Below are 18,544 nucleotides of genomic sequence, written 5' to 3'. Positions count from 1 at the left end.
ACAAATACAATAAGATTTTGAATAGAAAAAAATCTGCACCTCCACAGGCAAAAAAGAAAAGAGATACATTGATGCAAGCAGATCCATGGTCCCACATGCGAATCAACTTGATCACACGGGGGCCCCACATGATGGAAGGAAAAAGCATTAGTTATTTCTTTATGTTTATTGCTTTAAAGGGAAAATGTCATTATCACCCTTGTTTAGAATGAGGGAACAGTATGTAAAGTAAGGACATCTTCATAATTTCCTCTTATCAATAGGGTTTAGTCTTGTTTTAGGCTATATAAAGCCTAACTTTGGATGTGTGAAGGGGCTTACGGTTGAAAGGAGCCTCCCTCTCTCCCTTTCTTCTAAAGATCCCTCTCTTCTTCTGAAGAATACTCTCTTTTTTGCATGTTTTGCTTGCATGCATGTGCCTTCTAGCATGAATTGATCAACCTGTCCTTCTATGGTTGCAACATTATTGTCTTCTTTGATCCAATTTGCAAATGTCTAAACCTAGATTTTTCTGATGTATTGATTTGAAGTTGTCTTAGGGCTTGAGATTGAAGAACCTACTTAAGAGGTATCGAGATTTGACGTGTCAAACCTCTATAAAAATCATGTGTGAGTGATGTGGCATCATTAAAGGCTTAGTGCATCAGTAAATTATCACCTACCTTTCAAGACTGTTAGAGAAGATTTTCTTTCTTTCATAGGTTTGATTATGTTAGCCCTTGTTCCAAGCTGGGCCTCATTAGGATGCTCCAACTTGAGGGAGAGTGTTAATAGGTTGATAGTTGAATAAGGCCCATTGAGCCCAAGTCCATGTAATAAGGCTCATAAGCCCCATTCACATTTTTACTACTATTAATAAGAGTAGAGGGCGGGGTTTCAATAGACCCGAAGCATCTCACGCTCTTACTATCTCTCTCCTCTCTCTCTTCTTTTTCAATGTTTCTCTCTTCCATCTTTCTTCTTCTCATTGTAGCTTCTCATAAGCCTTCAAGATTAGGACAATGTAGCCATTTAATATGGTGTCAGACCCTAAGTACTCCTAGACAATGTTTTAAATATCTTTATCACATAATGTATCGCACCCTTGGGATATGGATAAATATCAATTATCGCATGGAATATATTGGTTGTAACGCGTAATGTATCATTGTTGTTGGGAAACATGGGAACATTGGGAAATTGGTCGAATTTTTCAATGAAACTTAAGGAATTGTTGAAAAACATCAATACACACTTAGAAATTAAAACATTACCAAAAACAAAAAAAAAAAAAACAAAACAAAACAAAACAAAACAAAAAAAAAAACAAAAAAACAAAACAAAACAAAAAACAAAAAAGAAAAAAAACAAATTGCACATAATAGGGGTTTCCTTTGTAGGGGTCCTAATATATGTACCTTCCTATTGAACCAATGCAAGTATATTCAAAGTCTATTCATATAATTTATAAACGTAAGAAGACATATATGGAAACACAAGCAATACATTCAAAAGCAAAAGAAGAATCACTATATCAGGTTACATACATGTTTAATTTTGTGTTTGGATACAATGATTGCAACTGATTTGTGAGAAATTGAGAAATTTTGTTTTTTCTCAATTTTCCGCAACTTGACCCATCTACCTTAAATCTTGAAATCGAAGTTCCATATCCATGATTTTTCATGGAAAACATGAAGAATCATAGATTTGTAACCATTTGACACTGGTTTAACATGATTTACAACAAAAACATGGATCGAAAATTGAAAATACTCACTAGATCGAATAGGTGGGATATATTGGCACTACATGTGTGTTTCGTATCACACAGGTGGGATACATGATATATCGTGGGATATATCGGCCGATATCGTCGATATTTAAAACACTGCTCCTAGGCATCTCACGTTCTTGCTCTCTCTCTCTCACTATTTCTCTCTTCCATCTTTCTTCTCCTTCTTCTTCTCATTGTAGCTTCTCATAAGCCCTCAAGATTAGCACGATGTAGCCATTTAACATGAAATTAGAGGCTACATATTCCTAGGGTTTTTTTTATTTTCTCTTTTCTTCTTTTCCTTTCTTTTTTTCTTATTAAATTCTTTTTTTTTTAAAGATTTTTTTGAATTTTTGTGTTACATTGACCCAGTTTTGCTGGATTTTCCTGTTGAAGCAAGTTTTTGTGTTGCCTTGGCTAAGTTTACTACATATTTTCTATTGAAAACTATTTTTGTGTTGTCTTGGCTAGAGTTGTTGGAATTTTTTCTATTAAAACAGATTTTTGTGTTGCATTGGCTAGGGTTTGCTAGATTTTTCATTTTGAAGCAAATTTTTATGTTGTCTTGGCTAGGGTTTGCTGAAATTTTCCTATTGAAGCAGATTTGTGGGCTGCCTTTGGCTAGGATTTGCTGATTTTTTCTATTAGAGCAAATTTTTGGGAATTTTTTGTGTTTCCTTTCCTAATCCTCGATGGTTCCCTCTTTCCTTCCTTTTTTTTTTCTTCTTCTTCTTTCTTTCCTTCTTTTTCATCTTCTTCTTCTTTCTCTCAACTCTATGAGTTTTATTCTTCTAATCTTTCTCAATAAGTGATGTATCCCTTCCTAATCTTCTTTTCTTCCTTTCCTCTTTTTTTCTTTCCTTCCCTACAAAAGTTCTTATTAATCCTTTTTTCCATCATCCTTCAGTCTTCTTTTTAATTTTTTTCCCTGTTTTGAGAGTTGTGAGGCCTTTTCCTCACTGACTTGTTGTGATTCGTGAGAGGGGGGTGGCTTGCGGCTAGAATTTTTAGGATTTAGATTACGTGCTGTTGGATGTGGAGCCCCTTTGTTGATCAGCTGAATTTTTTTGTGATCTGATTCATGTGTTGCTGGATTTGAAGCCTATTTGATGTATGGTTGAAGCCCTTACTGATTTTTTCCACTATCTGGTTGGGGGTATTTGACTGGTGGATTGTCTCTTGCTATGTGACGTGTGCTCGCCTCTTCTCCATCTCTTCCTTCAACGACTTAACAGCTAATTCATTTCAGGCTCTCCTTGCACCAGTATTTATTCAGGGCAGTTGCCCCAACTCGTTTATGCACCAGGTAGTTGGCCTAGAACTGTTTATGCACTGGACAGTTAGTTCGGGCTTGTTTGGACTGGGTGGTTATCTTAGCCTTGGCTCAGATTTATGATTGTACTAGGCATGTTTACTCTGATAGTTGATCCATACTCGTTTGTTTATATTGGACAGTTTGTCCATTCTTATTTGTTCCGGATAATTGTCTGGACTTATGATTGTGTTGGCCAGTTGGCTCGGCCTTGGTTGAGTTGGATAGTTGATCCAGCCTTATTTGTGTTGGATGGTTGTTCTGGTGGCTCACGTGACTAAAGTTGCAGAAGCACCTGTTTGCCTGAAGTTATTGGTCGTCTCATTGCCTTCGCTTCTCATCTGCTCACTCGAATCCTATCACAACCAGTGCTACTTATCTCCGCAACCACACTACTTTTTTTATTTTATTATCGTTATTTTTCTGCCTTCGAGAAATATTTTGTGCCCCTCCAAATTCAAGTTCCTTTTTTTAGAGCACCTTGAGTTTGAGGGGGGGTGTTAAAGAAGAATTTCTTTCTTGCTTAGGTTTGATTATGTCAAAGATGAATTTCTTTCTTTCTTAGGTTAAATTATGTAAGAGAAGAATTTCTTTCTTTCTTAGGTTTGATTATGTTAGCCCTTGTTCCAAGCTGGGTCTCATTAGGATGCTTCTGATTGAGGGGCAGTGTTGAAAGGTTGATAGCTGAATAAGGCCCATTAGGCCCAAGTTCATGTAATTAGGCCCATAGGCCCCATTCACATTTTTACTACTACGAAAATCACGTTCTTGCTCTCTCTTCCCCCTCTCATTGTTCCTCTCTCCCACCTTTCTCCTTCTTTCTTCTTCCTCTCATTGTAGCTTCTCATAGACCCTCCAGATTAGCACAACATAGCCGTTCAACAAAGACGTTGAGTGTTATTATTATCACATCCTCAACACTCTTTTCTCACCAAAAAAAAAAAAAAAAATCCAAAAATGAATTTGCACCTCAAAAATCTTTATTTATTTGCTTGAAGCTGATTTTGCAGATGTATTCGGCTCATATTGATCTAATCCAAAAGGACTGGGCAAGGCTATGATGATGATTCATGTCATACTGAGTTGTCAAGTTTAGACATGTTGAACTTCCATTAAAGGGAGGAGTGGGTGAGTAAAAGCCTAGGCAGAACGGTGCCCGAGGCAAAAGGATGAAAATAAGAATGATAAGATGGTTAATAATGATAACAGGAAACAAGTCGGCAATGAGAAGACATAAGGTGTTTTTTTCCAATGAATGGAAATTCAATTTAAAGAAAAGAAAAACAAAACTACAATGCAAAACAACAAGAGGCAGCAACCCAAGGAGAACAAGCAAACCAAAAAACCAGATACAACAGAATCAACCCCAAAGGGAGCCAACTGCTATGACCACCTATGCCCTCGAGACCCCTTTGCTTGCCTGACTGTCCGCCTCATCACTGGTGGATCTATGCACTTGAGGCAACAGCATCAGGATTGATGAACAGATATCCGTCACCACCTCCAGAAGGTTGTCAAGCCATCAAAGAAAGAACCTTTTTTGTTATTTGAAGGATCAACAAGGGAAAGAACCCACTCTAGCCCACTTAATCACATTGCTTGAATCCCCTTCAATGATCAGCATGATAACATTGAAACCAGCAGCAGCTTTCACACCTTGCAACAGAGCAGCTGCCTCAGCATAGTTAGAGTCATATATCCCAAGGGGACCTGAGAAATCCAGCACCCACAAACCACTGCTGTCTCTAATTATACCCCCTGGCCAGGATTATTATCTAACAAATAGCCATGCAAGTTCAACTTGAACCTGCTTGACAGGGGTGGGATCCAACTCTCAGAAACAGGAGGATTAAGCCACCCACTGAACAAGGACTCTTCCCAATTTGAAGAGAGCATGATGGAAGGGAAGTTCCTTAAGGGAGACTTTAGCATGCCCCAATCTTCAATAAAGTCCAAATTCTTCTTTGCAACCCCACATACAAGAGACCCTTTTCCCCAGAAAACTCCATTTCTTTCCCACCAGAAGCACCAAAGGCTGGCTTTCGCAGCCAATTTCCACAAGCATCTGCTGATCAGACCCAAGCCAACACAATCCTAGTGGCCAACAACTCACTGACTGAAGCTGGGAGCACACCTAGAAGATTTAAATTTTTGTTAACTATGGAAAATAATTCCACCCTAAACTTGAAAGCTTCTTGAGCTGTAAAAACCAAATCTGTAGACAAAAATGTCACTGAGGCAACTAGTTGGTTGTTGACCACATCCAGCTTAGCATGTATGAAGAAGGAACTTTGTCAGGTTATCACAACTGAGTAAACATATGGCATGTTTTGAAGCCAGGTCACATGGCCTGGAGCCGTGTTGTGCAAGAAAGTGACCCAGGTACAACAGATACATTGAAATTTTTTTTTACAGAAAATGCAAACTTCAAACTCTAGAAATGGAGCCTTTGGCCTACTGGTGATAGCCCAAGTGCATGACAATGAGGCCAGGCATTCAATCTTCACTACTACATATCAAAAGAAAAGGAATAAGAAAGAGCAGGAAAAAAACAAAAAACAATGGCTAGGTTCAATGGACTAAACAGGTCAATTATAAGTAACATGTCCTAATTAAGGTAAGCACGACTAATATATAACATAGCTTAAAAATGATAAATACAACATCGTATTGTCAAATGTTATGTCAACCATGCACTTAATGATTTGTAAACCAACCCCAAATAGTCGGGACATGGCTACGATGATGATGGTGATATATAAATATGTGTGTGTGTGTGATCATAAAAAGAAACAGTAATACAATTTCTAGTGGTGCATACCGTGAGAGTGAGAAGTTGAACTTTCGGATTCTTACTCCCGATCCGTTTCTTAAGGCCCTTTATAACATCCTTCGCTTGCCTGATTAAACAGAAAAGAAGAGATTAACAACATTAAAGATTCACAATTTCATCAACATATCAATAGAAAGGGAAGGAGGATGTCAAAATGCCCACATTCCCTTGACAATGAAATAGATTTGTGGAAGAAAGTGATTGTTGCGAAATAAGGCGTTTCATTGATGGTAGGGAACCTCAAAATTGTCGAGATACAGGAGTTCATATGGAAATCAACCATGGGCTTTTGGGAGAAGTGGAGACTCTAAATAAGTCGTTGCATATCTTTGGCTACTTTCTCGGTGCTGATTAATGGGTCCCCATTTGGTTTTTTTTAAGCCTCCCAGGGCCTTAGGAAGGGGGACCCCCTCTCCCCTTTCCTTTTTGTAGAGGTAGCCGAAGCTCTCAGCAAGATGTTATCCAGAGGGCAATTAGTGGTGCTTTTCAAGGGCTTTGAAGTACAATATTTTCCTCGAACGATAAATCACTTGCAATTTGCGGATGATGTGGAAGTATGTGTGTGTGTGTGTGCACGTGTGTGTGTTTATTGTATACCCAACGGAGTACTGTAATGTTTTCCTTGTGATTGCTCATGATCAACTGCACCTACCACTTGGAGAAGAACTGCTCAAACACCTTTCAAAAAAACACCAAAGAAAAAGGAAAGAAATTTGGACTTTTCCTATTTTTTTCTTCATTTCCTGCAGAAACACCACAAAAACCACTCCAAGCTATGCAGAAAACTCTTCATTATTCCTCTAAAGAAAAAGGAAAGAAATCTGGACCTCTCCTAATTTTTCTAAACACTAAAGAAATATGAAAGAAATCTGGACTTCTCCTAATTTTTCTAAGCACTTTTCATGTTGGACACAACTCCTAAAGCTCAATGGAGCAAAAGTTATGATCAAACTAAAACTCACTATAAATAGTAAAAAACGGAAATAAAATGGATTTTCGACCGTCGATCTGATGGAATCTCGCAAATTCGGCGTGGGCAACCTGGCATAACGGGGTTGGGTGGCTAAAGTAGCTTCTCCTACCCCAAAATCATATACGGCACATCGAATAACTCATTCCGGCTTGCGAGATACGCCTGTTTTAAGGTTCTGATGGTCCCGATCACTTCTGCCTCTGATCAGAACTTCTCTGGTCCATCCTGGACATGAAAGTGTCTGCGACCCGCTCTACATCAGGAGACTGTGTAAGTGGGAGTCTTTGAGGGATGGTTTGGCAACCTGGAAGAATACAAGTCTAGGAATGGAATCCTTTTCTTGTTTCCTGCATTTCGGACCCTAGAAAAGGTTGGAAAACAGTTGACTGATGGAAATCAGTTCTAGCAAAAGGACTGGTTTTGGAATCTTAGGCAAAGGCTGAACTGCAAAGTCCAAGGAAATGAATTCCTCCCAATGGTCACTTTTTGAAGAAAAAAAATTACGAGTTCAAAGGGAACGAATTCCTTCTTTCATACTACCCAAACAGAGTTTATGGATTTCATAAAATTACACTCCCTTTCTTCTGGGCGCTCAAGTATCGCAATGCCTCATGATCGGAATACAACACAAACTCTCGATAAATGAAGTAATGAGAACTCTCGATAAATGAGGTAATGAAGCAAATGTTTCAAGGCTTGCAAAACGGCTGGAACTCAACATTGTAAGTAGAATACTTCTTTCATGAATCATTAAGTTTCTCATCGTAAAAGGCAACTAGATGTCATCTTAAACCTGTTACTTGGATTGTGGTTCACTTTGGTACGTGGTATGGGAATAGGTACGCAATACGCTACTTCCTTAAATATGTGGCACACTAGGGGTAGGATCACATGCGCCACTCCAACACATATATTGTGTATGCAATATAGATTTATATATGAAATCATACAGCAATTTATACATGAAATGATGAATGTCACTATTATAGATCCCCACATGCTTAATGTTATATTATAACTAAGTAAATAAAAGTTTAAATATCTACATTGTAAATGTCAATTTGCATTAACTTATCAATATTAAGATTATAGAGCCATAGTTTCGGGTTGCTAAAAAAAGCAATACGGATTGCAAATGACCCATAATCCAGATCGCTTAGACTGGAACAGAATATGTGGGGGGTTTAGTATTTTAGTAAACATTGGTCTCAATTGAAGACACCTCGCCTATGCGGGAAGTGTCATTCACAGGCTACCTCAAATACCTTCTCGAAATCAACAAACTAAGGATTGGTGCTTCCATCATTTTACACTTGATTTCTCGAAAAGCCTTTGTTGACACTTTGGTCCACTCAAATGGAAAGTTCATGCATTCTGTAATAGGTGCCATAATAGAGTTGAAGTTCTTGATGAACGTCATGTAGAACATAGCCAACCCATGGAAGCTTCAAATTTCATGAATATTCATTGGGAGAAGCTAATCAACTATTGCTTGAATCTTTGCTAAATCGGCCTTAGGGCCCTTAACTCCATCTGCAGACACAACAAACCCTATGAAAACACATCAGGACTCACTAAAGTACATTTCTTCATGTTGAAGGAGAGCTTTTATTTCCGTAGAACCCTCATCACTTGTTGAAGATGTACCTAATATAGTCCTTGTGCGAATGGCTATAGACAACAATGTCGTAAAAAAAAAATGTCGTCAAAATAGACAACAACAAACTTTCCTATCAAAGACCAAAGGATTTGTGTCATAATAATGTGCAAAAAGGTACTCCATGCATTGGTTAGCCCAAGAGACGTAATTAACCACTCGTTCAACACATCCTTTGTCTTGAATGTCACCATTCGCTCATCACCTGTGCAAATCCCAATCTGAAGATGGTCGCTCCTTAAATCAATCTTTGAGAAGATCATAGCATTCATCATCATGTCCAACATAGATGCAGGGACATGTGATGACCTAATCCTAGATGCATGTATAATCGGGTTAAAGAATGTTCAAGTAAATACACGAATCAACTAACCGTTTTCAAACAAAGAGATTAGGTAAATTTCAACACAAAGATGAGGTTATTCCGTCAAGATCATGCCCCTTAGCATAAAATCGCATAAACAGTAAAAAAGGGAGAACCTAGAGATATGAGGATATCCCATATCTAGCATAAGTCAGTCCACGGTCAAGTTAGATCTGATTCTACTAACAAAACATCCCTCTTTTCCATTCAAACTGGAAAGGGGGTATCAAGAGAGGAATGAAATGGGTAAAGAATGAAGGGTTCGAGATGAAGAAAGTATGGGTCTTTTGTCGTCAAAAGAAAAGGAGGAGAATGATTCTTACCTTTTTCATGCACCTCAAAGATCTAGAAAGAAGGAAACTTGAAATCGAGGTGGAATCCTCAACACCCAAGGGTCAATCCTGAAACCCTAATCTCTTGAATAAAGAGGAAGAAAAGAGACAAATTTCTATTCGTTCCATAATAAGGAAAATAGGGTTTTTCAACGTATATATAAGCTATGGAAAAAGTAAAAGTACACTAAAACCTTTAAAAACAAGAAAAATAACAAAAGGACGAAAAAATAAAGAAAGTGCAATAAAGCCCCTGAAACAGGGAAAAAAGAATAAAAACGCCTAAAACTAAAACACTCGTGTGGTAGGGTGTGAAATCCGACCCATGGATCTATGGTCAGGGTGCAGTCATGCCGCTCCTGCACTCGTAGCGCATCAGAAAATGGGTCCGATGGAACCAGCGTCCATCCACATCAACTCCTCCGCTCCGGTACTCTGTCGGTGACGCCTCCTCCTCTGGTACACTCTAAAGGGTGCACCACCGATGTCCGCATCAAACATATTATCTAAACAACGAATAGAAAAACAGCCCTTCACTGCTATTTTATTGATGGCGAGAATATCAATGCAATTCTCGAGCTACCATCTCTCTTCCATGTCAATAAGGCACGCACGGTGCACGGGCTAACTGCTAAGGCTTTCACGTCTAAAGCCTTTTGCTAATAAGCCTTCCACCAATCGACAAACCTCAGCATGCTCCGTCGGATTCATTCAATATGCTAGCCAAGTGGCCAATGTGGCACCTGGCACTAAATCGATGGCATGTTGGATGTCCTGCATGGGTGGGAATACATAAGCAACTCATTTGGAATCAAATCCTGAAATTGGGAGAAAATGTCTTGAACTTCAAGTGGAGCTGGAACCTTCTTAGTCAGATCCGGTTCACACTTTTGCCCCATTGAGGTGTACATCTTGTTCCTGACTTATCTCCATAAATTGTGATAAGCCCAAATTTTCGTTTCTATCTTTCATCCTCGGGTTCATCATCTCTAATGCAGGGGCATTTCACACCGGGCTCAAGTGGGGTAGCCTGTGGGATGCGGGGACACACTTGGGGTGAGCGGCCCGTGTAAGGTGGGTGGCTCGTGTGAGGCGGGCCCACCCATGAGAGACGGGTGGCTCGTGTGAGGCGATACCCATTTGATTTGGGGCCCACGATGGGGGTTCGGCCGAGGTTCTAACTCATGCGATGGGGGGCCTGGGCTATGAGATAAAGAGATTGATTCGCCATGCTTTAACAGTTCGAGCTTTTAGAGCAAGTGGTTAATTGTCCTGCATTAAATTGGTATCAGAGTGGGAGGTCTCGTGTCCGAGACTTCTCATCGGGGGTGATTAATGCAGGGACATTTTCACACCGAGCTCGAGTGGGGTTGCCTGTGGGATGCAGGGGCACACTCGAGGTGGGCGACACCCATGTGATTTGGGGCCCATGAGGGAGGTCTTGTGTTTGAGACTCCTCACCGGGGGTGATTAATGCAGGGGCATTTCACACCGAGCTCGAGTGGGGTAGCCTGTGGGATGCGGGGACACACTTGGGGTGGGTGGCTTGTGTGAGGCGGGCCCCACCCGTGAGAGGCGGGTGGCTTGTGTGAGGCGATACTCATGTGATTTGGGGCCCACGAGGGGGGTTCGGCCGAGGTCCTAACTATGAGATTAAGGGATTGATTCGTCATCCTCTAACAATTCGAGCTTTGAGAGCAAGTGGTTAATTGTCCTGCATCAATCTCTCATAAGATTCAATATGCGTGGTCTCTTGTACATGAAGGTATAAATGTTTGTGTACTCGAATGGTCCATCTTCCTATATATAGCCATGGTCATCCATGCATAATGTGTTAGCTTCATCGAAATGACGTCACATCATGTGGATTCCTTCTACCAATTCAATGAAAAGTTCACGAGATGCCTCTTTGTAATGGGAATGGACATGTCATTCACCCATGCAATTTTGAATGGTTGGGGGCAAGGTTTAAAGTATCCTATGAAACCAATACAGCCCGATACGTGCAGGTATCACCTGTGAACGATATAGTTGCATTGACCCGAAACAGCTTAGTACAAGGGCGATACAGGGTTATATCAGTAGTGAACAATACAATACCCAGTGCATTGAATTAAAACCTTGATTGAGGGTGCTTGTGGACCTTCAATTTCAACTTATCAACTGTCTTATGAAACCACATTCATGCTACAATCCCCCATCACCGACGTGCCGTCAATAATGACTGTGACAGTTTTCCAATCACAACTTACTCATGTATGAAATATGTTCGTGTGCAACCAATCTTCAATAGCTTCTACTTCGGACCAGTTAAGATACGTCAAGTCACAAGTGATAAATAATTTTTCTCAAGCCTGTTAACTCCTAGATCAATGTCTTCAACTAGCTCCTCATCCTACTCATGTCTGCATCCATGACATCATCCCAACTACCTCCCTCCTCTTCACAAAACTACAAATTTCGATAAGTACAAGCCAATGCAAAATTTCCACCACACTTAAAGCGCGTGTCGGTGGTTCTTCCTTGATCACTGTTGCCTTGCCCTTGACATCAAAGTTCTATTGGGGGTTGAGTGGATAGATGATCACCGTCATCATTTCCTATAGGAATACCCTAAAGGCTCCTATCATTGCATTGGCCACTAATTTGTGGTGCTCCAAGATGAGATGTGAGAAGTTGCAAACCAAACCTACTCAATGTACAGTGAGATGAGAATTGCCCCGTGGCTTGTAAATTGTTATGCGCAGTTGCCACCTACTTGTGTTTTTATGTACCATAATGTAATCTGATCTACCTCATCCATGGTTTCTAACTGGACTTCTACCATCTTATTTTGAACGTTCCTTTTGGCCCTCTACAATAACAAGCTACCCGTTGTACTTCTGGTCCACCAAATCACACCTGGGTGTGCTCTTAAATGGTAAGATTATCTTGATGCAAATCCAATAGCTCTTGAAATACTCTGGCTCCATAAACAGCAAAACCTTTGTTTTATCTTAGCCTCCACCTCTTCCCAATTCGAGATAAGTTGAAGGTTGTGCAAAAGTCTCTCACAACCATGGTGTGCCGTAACAGCCATTACGGAGCCGTAAAGGCCGTTACGTACAAGTAATAGTGGCAACAAGTAATAGTGGCAGCCGTTACGTACAAGTAACAGTGGCAACCGTTACACGTTACGGGGTCGTAACGGGATAACGGCCATTACAGAAAAATGACCCGTAACGGTCACTTATAGAGCCAATACAGGTTTTTCGGATTTTTTATTTTTTCAATTAAAAAGGAGAGACAAAGAGAGACAGCAACGACTTCAATAACACACACACACACACACACACACACACAGAGGGACCATAACAGTCGTTACAGCACGTATCGTAAAAGTAATGGTGGTGGCTGTTATGACCACCGTTACCACTACGGAATGCCTAGCTCACAACTAAGTTCCACCAATTCAAGGTCGGACCCTTTAACTTAAATGCTACAAACTATAACGTGACTTCCTTGTTTAGCTGAAAGTAACCACTCAAAATAATTTTCAATTGACTCCAACCAGTCATGGAAGATGTTAGAATCTACACTATTGTAGTCTACGATCCCACCCTCACACGCCTGATTGGATCTTCTGCACGATAAAGTTGGGTGGCCTCGACATGATCTAGATACTTGTGACAAGGAATTGTAGGTGCCACAAGAACCTGCAAAGGATATCGGGGTTGCCGATATCCCCAGTTGGTCACATGCTCATATCCGTGATTCGTGCCATCTTTGCCTAGTGTGTGAAACTTAGGTTGCTTAGGGGAGTAACTCCCTAATTCCATGATTTCTTCCAAATTAGCATTAACCAGCAGTTCGGTAGTATTTTTCTTGCTTTTTCCTTCCAACACAGACATATAATTATTTAAATCCTTATTCTCATCCAACAATTGCCGGATCACTTTTAATACTTCGCTTTGATTCTCACCTTCCATCTTGGGACCATAAGAGTTTTCACCTCTTGTGGGCATAAATTATTGATATCACTCGGCATGGGATGGATAAAAATATGGGTGTAGATCAAACTAATGCTAAAGAGGTGGCTTTGGGTTCACCGTGGAATGAAAATTGAAAGGTTAGGGATTGGCTATAGGCTGAATGTGTTGAGGTGTTTTTGGTGTAGAGATAGCATTGTTATAGAACTGTTTGTTGGACAGCTTTCAAGACAGTTTATAGACAGGTTGTGGGATGATTTATATAGGTTTTACAGCTGAACTTCAGGGACTGTTTATGGGTTGTATGTTTAGACTTGAGGCCAGGTATGGGTGGCGAGTGGTCATTTTGTATCCAGATTTTAGGACTGTGCAGAATTTGGAGTATGGAATTGGATAGATCACATAAACCCTATCCACTCTTTTACCAGGAAAAACCTCTCAGCAATTCTCATTGAAAAAGAAACTCTCATAAAGTCCCCCCTAAGTATGACCATAAGAGCCTATTTATTGGTCCTTGTTGAATATTGCTATTTCTAATCTACTACAACTAGATTTTCTAAAAAGTAAAAAAAGAAACAACTATGAAAGCTTGAACAATAGACAAAACTCCAACAAATAGTAGACTACATCCATGTATATGCTTACATGGGTCCCCATCTGGGCCTCTTCTTGTGCACATGAGTAGAGCATGCACGAGTGGATGGGTTGCTGACGCAGGGGAGGACGTGATGAGGTTGATCACCGTCTTCCTCGATCGATAAATACCTTGAATCCACAACATGCTCTTGAATCCACAAGAAATAGAATTTCTAAGAAGTTTTTTCTAATTGATAGATTGAATCTTGATAAAAAGGAGTTTAACACATTTAAATAACCATAAACAAACCCTAAAATCGTAATCAATGAGTCCTAATCAAATAAGGAAACAATTCCAGAAAAATACGCAAATTTCCGCCGCTTTGTCGAAACAGCCAAAAAGTGTCCAAAGATTTAAACTGAAAATTCTATGATTTTCGACCTGTCGAACAGTATTTCGGCCTGTCTAAACTGGCAGAAATCAGCCAGCAAGCAATCTGAAATGGTATTTCAACATGTATAAAGTGACAGAAATCAGCCAGCAAGCAATTTAGAATTTTTTGCAGAATTTTGACCTGTCAACCACAAAGGTCCATCGATCAAACTTTGCTGAATTTTTGTCGATTTGTCCTTGGGCTTCTTCCGGTCCATCTGCATTAGGAATGTGCTTGATCCTAGTCCTACATAAGACCCCTCCACTTGAAAAAAACTTGTCCTTAAGTTTGGTTCACGATACGTGTTCAACTTTCTCGAGTTCTTCAACGGACTTGGTTCACAATACGTATTCAACTTCAGATGCCGACATTTATTAGCATCTTCCTTATACTCTTCAGTAGGCTTCTCTGATCTCTCCTGGACATTAGCATGAATAGTTGCTACCCGAACTGCCATATTCTTCACCGCAAAACTCATTCTAGGTAGTTTAGGCAATGGAAACAAGTCGAGTGCAGATTTAGAAACTCAAGTATACACAACCTCAAATTGGGCTTGGTCGGTAGATTAAATCTTTATGTTGTTGGAGACAAACTCAACCTAAGAAAAACCAATCAGTTAGGGCTGACCCTACTCGATCCGGTTTTAAAATAGGAGTGACCTGAACTCGAACCGACTCGGTACCGAGTCCAGCATGCCTGACCCGATCCGAGTCCGGGTCTGGCCTGGACTAATACAAACTGAGTCCGACTTGGTCACAAGTATCGAGTCGGGTCAACTCAACACCGAGTCGAGTCGGGTGCAGTGGGTATTCATGGGCTGAAATCACCACTCAAAGCCTAGATTCACTTGACAGAATTGCAGCCTCTCCATCAGCTACACGGCATCTCAGATCTGAAATGGCAGATCCAAGTTTTTTTTTAATATATATGTATGAGTCGAGTTTCAGATCGAGTCGAGTTAATACTGAGTTGGATTTCAAGTCGAGTCGAGTTACTAAGTGACTCGAAATTGACTAGGTTTGAGTTCGGATTGGATGAAATCAACTCGATTCAGATCGACTCACCCACTCGGTTCGGATCGAGTCGAAACTGAACGAGTCGAGTTTGCCGAGTTGAGTCGTCCCATGCCCAGCTCTAGTTAGAACAAAACCTAATCGTAATCTCAAGGAATCGCGCATATAATAACTGCTTCATCCGTGGCCACATGTGGATTGGCGCTTTCATCTATCTCGTCCACTCGAGTTGAAGTTGTTCCCACCAAATTCAAGATATGTCTTTCAACTTGTAAGTCACAAGCTTAATCTTCTTCTCTTCAGCAACATCCGTGGAGTCGAAGAAGCGTTCGACTTCAAGCAGGCGATCAAGAAAGTCCTCAATGTGGAGTTGGCCGTTGAAACTAGGAAGGTCGACTTTCATTCTGAATTACCGATCTATCTGATCCATCCGATCAATGCTTCGTCCGAGATATTGGAGGATCATGTCACTGGATCCCACCTTCTCGGGTGGGATTATACGATTCACTGCTAGCATCGCCCTATGATTAGCGCGATTACGAATTTCAACGCCCATCAGGGACGGATCACCACCACGAACATGGAACTGCCCTAGGGCCTCCGTCATGCGATCGATGGCATCCTGCAACCCTTGCATGACTTGCGATTCTCTCATTGTGCCGCTTCAAAAGCCGCCACTGTTTTAAAAAAAAAAAAATCATGGAGTACCGTCCATGGGAATGTTGCCTGACCCCTTGTTAAAAGTCATAGATCCGAGGAGAAAGCCTTACTCTAACACCAACTGACGCAGGAGAGGACGTGATGAGGTTGATCACCGTCTTCCTCAATCGATAAATACCTTGAATCCACAACGTGCTCTTGAATCCACGAGAAGAAATAGAATTTTTAAAAAGTTTTTTTTTTAATTGATAAATTGAATCCTCATTAAAAAAAAAAAAGCCAAGTTTAACGCCTTTAAATAACCCTAAACAAACCCTAAAATCATAATCAAAGAGTCCTAATCAAATAAGGAAACAATTTCAGAAAAATACGAAAATTTCTGCCGCACGTCAACCTGTCGTCTACCTGCGGTCGACCTATCGGGTCGACAAGTCAAAACAGCCAAAAAGTGTCCAGAGGATTAAACTAAAAATTCTGTGATTTTCGACCTGTCGACCCGATCTATCGACTTGTCGACCAATATTTCAACCTGTCTAAACTGGCATAAATCAGCAAGCAAGTAATCCGGAACAGTATTTCGACCTGTTGAACTGTATTTCAACAGGTGATTGATGTTCGCCGAGGTGGAGCCCACTATTTGCCTTACTTTTGATTCGGGGGCAAAAAATCACAGCACAGAGTTGCCGATGCTTTAGGAAGCTTGAGCAAACAGACACTTATCCTTCTCCTCACAAATCTCGATTTCAGCTGCGATTTTGAGTGCATCGAAGTGCTAGACATTTCCTCGTTTCTATAAGGCCTCACTTGCGTGTTTCCGCCTATGGCAATGAACGGAATGCCGCCACCCAAATCTAAAGTCACATGAAAACATACTACCTGCTGTTATCTCTGTTTAGATGAAACTAGGAGACTATACACGGCAATTCCTGTCCTCTCAGCCGACCCAAACAAACAGCAGAACAGTTCCACCTGGATAAACAAATTGATTCCAATTTGGAGTGCATCCAAACGGACCTAAAGCTTAGTTGATTTCTTATTTTTCTCCAGCAGTTTCAAGACTGAAATAAACTAATACAACTGAAGTGTCTGATAGACAGAACCTTTCCTCACTTTCATACAGAAAAACAAGAATCTTTAAAACAAATCTACACCGTTGGAAGGATAATTTCATAAATATGTAGAGCTCGCATCCAACAATTCAAAGTAGTCAAGCACATTGAAAATTTCAAAAAAAAAAAAAAAAAACATACCCAGGATCATGATTTAGTATATCGCAGATCTCGATGTTCAGGGCCCAATCTGGACCGATCAGCATGTCGTTCGTTGCTCTCTCGACTAGAGGATTCACCATCGCTGCAGCAGAAACAACCTCCTGAGCTGATTGAAGATAAGAGTGACAAACAGTGTAGATATCTTCTTTGCGATGATCGAAAATTGAGAACCAATAAAATCCCACAAAAACCAGGTAAATTTCAAATCGGAGTAACCAAGGGCGGCGATCGTCGCGAAGGAATTTTCCGGCGAATCTGTCCGAAAAGTTCTTGATGTGGATGGTCGGAACGAGGAGAGAGAGGAGAAAAAAACCCTAGAATGAAATGCAGAGGTCAAAAGGGTCGGATCAAAGAGAGTGGGAGAAACTGAGTTTTCTGAAACTCTTTTCTTTTCTTTTTTTTTCTTTTTCGTAGAGCTTTCCTTTTGGACACGTCGGCACCAGGAATCCTCTACTGATCGTCTCCCATTTTCGGCTGAGAAAAAGATGACGATTCGCGCAAAGATAGATTCGAGGAACACTTGCCATGGAAGCACACGTGCGTGAGATCTGAACCATTCGCCAGTGACGGTGATCCAAAGTTGATACCGGTACGCTGATCAGGTGATCAACACTTGTATAGGAACGGCTCAAATGAAACCAATGCAGGATGGTCTGATTTTCAATGTATCTGTGTGGCCCACCTGATGTTTAGATGTGCTTGAACTTAGACACGGGATCACGTGCTCATATCACATTTGCAGCCATATCCTCTTCAGACTATCCTCGCGCGAATCCTCGAAGCTTGTGCTGCGCCATGGGGAGCTATTGGATCACCTGTCAGAGTAATCCGCAAGCGTGAATGCTGGCCCTATCCGTATCTTAATCTCAACGGTTCAAATGGTGGGCCCATAACTGACCGAGTTGCAGCCGTCATAGAGATAGTTAAAATGAAGATCAACGGTCCAAATCTGAAATTATGTGGCAAAAGGAGGTTAGTTAGAATCATCCAATCCCCTCATGGTTTGAATCGGATGCGTTTGAAATGGCAGCGTGCATGCGGATGGACCGTCACGCTCTGTCAGGCACCGATGCATTTCACTTCGGCTATTGCCTACGCGCGCTTTTTGACCTGCTCGAGTGTACTTGCTAATTGCTATTTTAGCTGGTATACTCATTTCCTGCACGTGACAACTTGGAAAGTGGATGCCGCATTACAGAAATGAACGGTCGAAAAGTTTCGCAATGGACCATCAATATTCTTGTGGACCATCAGGTGAGCTTACCAGCCTTTTTCGGATTGGGAATCTACATGGTTGAGCAGCTTCCATCTATCACTTCGCCTGAGGTTGCTCGTATACGCCCGATCTATTGCAATAAGATACGTCAAACTCCAGCCGTTGAACCTTTTCCAATG

General features: G+C 40.9%; 1 protein-coding gene across 2 annotated transcripts in view; it reads right to left on the bottom strand.

Moving 5' to 3' along the window:
• The window catches only part of LOC131257015 (TOM1-like protein 9), a 40,929-nt gene extending 23,153 nt beyond the window's left edge, over nt 1–17,776 (bottom strand). Inside the window, exons 1-2 of one of the 2 annotated variants that reach the window (XM_058258179.1) lie at nt 17,129–17,776; nt 5,890–5,968 (exon numbers count right to left, since the gene is read on the bottom strand). In XM_058258179.1, the coding sequence (XP_058114162.1) occupies nt 5,890–5,968; nt 17,129–17,229 (180 nt within the window). In that variant the 5' untranslated portion in view covers nt 17,230–17,776. The remainder of the gene's footprint in view (nt 1–5,889; nt 5,969–17,128) is intronic. The other variant, XM_058258170.1, reaches the window with a different exon arrangement.
• Nucleotides 17,777–18,544: the final 768 nt, after the last annotated feature.

The sequence above is a fragment of the Magnolia sinica genome, chromosome 1, assembly GCF_029962835.1.
Source record: "Magnolia sinica isolate HGM2019 chromosome 1, MsV1, whole genome shotgun sequence".
Lineage (NCBI taxonomy): Eukaryota > Viridiplantae > Streptophyta > Magnoliopsida > Magnoliales > Magnoliaceae > Magnolia > Magnolia sinica.
The sequence above is the reverse complement of the archived record's forward strand: the minus strand, read 5'-3'. Positions and strand labels throughout refer to the sequence as shown.